The following is a 4,004-nucleotide window of genomic DNA, read 5'->3' as shown; positions in this document are numbered from 1 at the left end:
CTCCTCCGACGGTGATGAAATCTGAATCCTAGCACAGAAAGCTGTGGCCTCCATTCCCACGCAGGGGAGCACAGAGGCCTGGGCGAGGAGACGCACTCTCACGGGCCGCACGGTGGGTCGGCTGCTGAGCTCACGCTCCAGCCCACGTCTGCAGGCGCCCAGGCCAGCCGGCTCCTGCTTCCTGCCAAGGTGGAAGCTTCTAGAACAACAGTGCCTGGGTTCTAGGTTCTCCAGACATTGCCGGGATGCTTACCAACTATGTGCGTTAGGAAGTTACTTGACCGCTTGGTGGTGCCTGAACGCCATCATCTTTAAATACTGGGTTAAAGTAGCAACTTCTTTGTGGGGTCCTTTTAACTATTAAAATGGTGAAAGAAAATTGTGCATGTGTGTACGTGTGGCTCAGATAGCACCCAGCGTTTGGGAAGAACTTGACAATGGTCATTACTATTCTCTTACGGTTTTGTACCAGCACTTTACATTCGAGGCCACTTCTGACTGTGTTCTGACTATTGAGAGGCAGGTGTGAGCGTCCCCATTTCATGGAAGAGGAGACTGAGGCCGCCTCAGGAAGACCTTGTCATGAACGCAGGAGTCCGGGATGTGCCCGCGGGAGGCGTTCCTTTAGGGACCTGCTCTTGGGTGCACTGGCTGCCCTTCCCGCAGGTCCACAATGCACTTCTCCTCCAGGCTTTGGGCAGAGTTTGGGTCCATCCGGACTGGGCGTTCAGTGGTGAATGGGCCTGTCTCCTCCTCAAGGAGAGAAGAAAGCCCTTGGAGGCAGAAGGATGGGGTGGGTGAGGCAGAAAAGGGGGGCAGAGGCCACAGAACTCTGAATGACTTGCAGGTGTGTGTCAGGGGGGAAGGGGGTAGCCACACCACGGTCCCTTCTCCTTGCAGATCTCTGAGGCTGTAGCTGTGGGCTGCAGGGTAAAGGTTTTTCCTGAAGCCTCACCAAACCTCAGGAGAACATCGCCCCTTTTCTCCAACTGTAATTATTCCTGGGCTCAAAGTCCAGCATCGCCACATACTCCTTCTCTGAGCTGGTAACTAACCAGACTTCCCTGATCCTCACCTTCTTACCCATACATGTGAGCGGGTAATCCTGACTCCCCGGGGAGTGTGCCTCCAGATCAGTGGTGCTCAACTTTGGCTGCACACAGGGTCACCTGGGAAGATGGAATTAACTCTGATGCCCGGGTCTAACCCCAGAGCTGCTCAGTCCATTGTCCTGGGGCGTGGCCTAGATTTCAGGATGCGCAAAAGCTCCCAGGTGATCCTACTGTGCAGCCAAACACTGGGTGCCTCTGCTATCCCTGTGCCAGGTGCCCAGTCAACACTGTCCCCACTCCACGTCCGGGTGAATTCCATTTGTAAAGACCTTGTCCCTTTCTCAGTTCGGCTCTGCCACCCCCACGCATATTGTCACTTTCAAAACGGATGACTCAACCCCCGCCATGGGCCAGGCCTGCATCGAGCTCTGCTCCTGTTCACTGGAGAGAGCCAATTGGTTAAGACACACAATGCCCTCCCGGAGACGCCAACGAGACAATCAAACAGACGGAATGATCCATTGTTCACTCTTCAGCCAGGGAACTCCATCATTTGCCTCCAAATCCATCTCGTCCGGTGTGCAAATGCTCTCCTGATAAAACCCCGGGTGTTTCTCCCACCTGTGCCCATGGTATACGCTCCCCCTCAGGCCACACACACACACACACACACACACGCCTGTGTATAAACGCCCATCTCCATCCCGCATGGACTGCGCCCATGTCAGGAGACATGCCCTCACAAGCACTCACTTCCAGCCACGCCTCCCCGAAGACTCTGCAGCAGGCGTGCTGCTTCCCAGAGCCCTCCCTGCTCTGCACACGCATGCCCCTCGCCTTAAATGCCCTTCCCTCCCATGGGCTACCTGGAAGGTTTGTACTCACCTTTAAAAGCCAAATTCAAATGTCCTCTGCAGCTTACCTCACCTGTCCCCCCATTCCTTCCCCTCCCCCCCAGGATTACGTTGTCTCCACCTGGCTCTCACCGTCTGCACTGCTCGGCAAGAGCCTTTACCATGCTGCACACATTGGTAGGGATGCTGTAACCTGTCTTTCCATAAACCAGTTTCCAGCACAGGGACAGGCCCTTCACATGTGCTAACTAAATGCTGGTTGGACCACATCCGATTCTCTGTCCCCAAATCTGCAGCAGTCAATTTCTGAAACATCTCCCCAAAATAATCTCGGCCACCTTTCAGAAGCTGATTATCAGTGTTCATCTGCCAGGATCAACCCTTAAAAAGGAAGACATGTGAACCAGACAAATGAAGGCACACTCACCACAGATCTGAAAGCACACAGGTGACGTCATGCCTTCGGGAGGAATGACTGTATGGGACAGGAAAGGGGCCGTGTTTGGCTGACGCAGAAGGAAAGGGTCTGGGTGGGATGTTCTGCCACTTTATTTCCTGGGCCGGGAGGAGGGGCTGGCGGAGAAGGGACGGCCCTACCTTTTCGGGAGCGGGCAGCTGCAGGTGATTCACCTCCAGGGGGGTGATGAGAGGGACGGTCTGGAAGCCATCCTCCACCGAGGGCGGCTTGGCGCCCTTCTCGCCCGGGGTGCCGCTCAGCTTCACCATCCTTGTGCCTTTCTTCCCGGACCTAGGCGAGCAGTGGGATCTGGTTACGGTGGCGGCGAGGCGGGGAGAGGAGTAGCGCTGTCCTCAGCAGCCCACCGGCGGCTTTCAATGGAGAGAGCAGGCATTGATCTCCCGCTAGACTTCCTTACACAATTCCCAGGACAACTTCTTTAATCATCAAAATACGCCATCTGCCCACAGGGCTCGACAGCCCTCAAATTTGCGAACATCCCAGGTGCACACACACAAAATATATACAAGCTTAAGAGTGTATCCCAGACGCCAGAGCGAAGGCAGGCGTAGGATCTAGGGAGAAGCTTAGAGTGCACAATTAAATCCTGTTATTCCGGGTCACCCTGCAGCATGACAAATTTCTCCCTACCACCCTGGCTGCTATTTCATTCTCTTGGCTTTTCTTCAGCAATCTCCCTGAAGCACAACAAATATCTTCACTGTCTCTATGGGGAGTGGGCCCTTTTATGTAACGTGTATCTTGTACAGAAGATACAATTCCCTAAAACAAACAAAAAGGAACCGGTTTGAACCTGACCCTGTTATTCAGCCACGAATGCCTCCATTTCCTCAATAGCAAAGGGCCATTTTTTATTTTATTTTTTGCTCCCACGGAAAGTTAGCAAGCCCGGCATTGCAAGATTGCCAACAAGATCAACACATCGCATGTATTCCTCTCCGGCTCCCACCCCACCCCCAGAAGCCCAGCGCTGAACGTCTCCTGTCAATCCCGCCGGTGGAACACCATGAGACAAAATAGGGTTGTTGCGGGGGTGAAGGGATGGCGGAGGGGTGGAGGGTGTTGGGGAGTGGTTAGAGCAAAAACAAATGCCTACTTACTGTGCTGCCCTCTTGGGGGTCCGAGCAGATTCAAGCCAATTTGGAGAGCAGGAGCGCGGCCAAGAGTCCTCCCGCCTCGGCCGGGCTCGTGGTGCTGAAAGGACAGCGCCTTGCGCGTGTCTGGATCCGGGAGCTTCTGCGAGCAGGCGCTGCCAGGAGCGAGCGGGGATGAGCTGCTGGCAGCCGCCTGCCTGCGCGCTCGCTCGCTCGCCCCCTCCCACCGGGGACCGGGCTCCCACACCATCTGTCATCTGGCACCACCTGCTGTTTCTCATGCATGGCCACAACCAGCGCGGGACAAAATGGTTTCGAGAAAGTGGCAGGGATTCTGGTCACACACGCACATAAAATGTAATACACCCCGCAACGGGCCATCCCCGCGCCTGTAGGAAAACTGGAAAAGCACATTTATTGGGAAAAGCACCGCCTCTGAAGATCTCCCAGAACCATGCCGTGAGGCACAGGGGCTCAGGCCCTGCCCTGCTCGCCCTGCCTGCGGGAAGGGGAAGGGGGGGGGTGT

The 4,004-nt window shown here is 55.3% G+C and overlaps 1 protein-coding gene across 1 annotated transcript in view; it reads right to left on the bottom strand.

Moving 5' to 3' along the window:
- LOC102754433 (neuron-specific protein family member 2) overlaps positions 1 to 3,709 on the bottom strand; it is a 33,202-nt gene extending 29,493 nt beyond the window's left edge. The window contains exons 1-2 of the mRNA XM_006765461.2: positions 3,485 to 3,709; positions 2,504 to 2,654 (exon numbers count right to left, since the gene is read on the bottom strand). Of these exons, the coding sequence (XP_006765524.2) occupies positions 2,504 to 2,632 (129 nt within the window). The 5' untranslated portion in view covers positions 2,633 to 2,654; positions 3,485 to 3,709. The remainder of the gene's footprint in view (positions 1 to 2,503; positions 2,655 to 3,484) is intronic.
- Positions 3,710 to 4,004: the final 295 nt, after the last annotated feature.

Source organism: Myotis davidii, unplaced genomic scaffold (assembly GCF_000327345.1).
Source record: "Myotis davidii unplaced genomic scaffold, ASM32734v1 scaffold399, whole genome shotgun sequence".
Lineage (NCBI taxonomy): Eukaryota > Metazoa > Chordata > Mammalia > Chiroptera > Vespertilionidae > Myotis > Myotis davidii.
The sequence above is the reverse complement of the archived record's forward strand: the minus strand, read 5'-3'. Positions and strand labels throughout refer to the sequence as shown.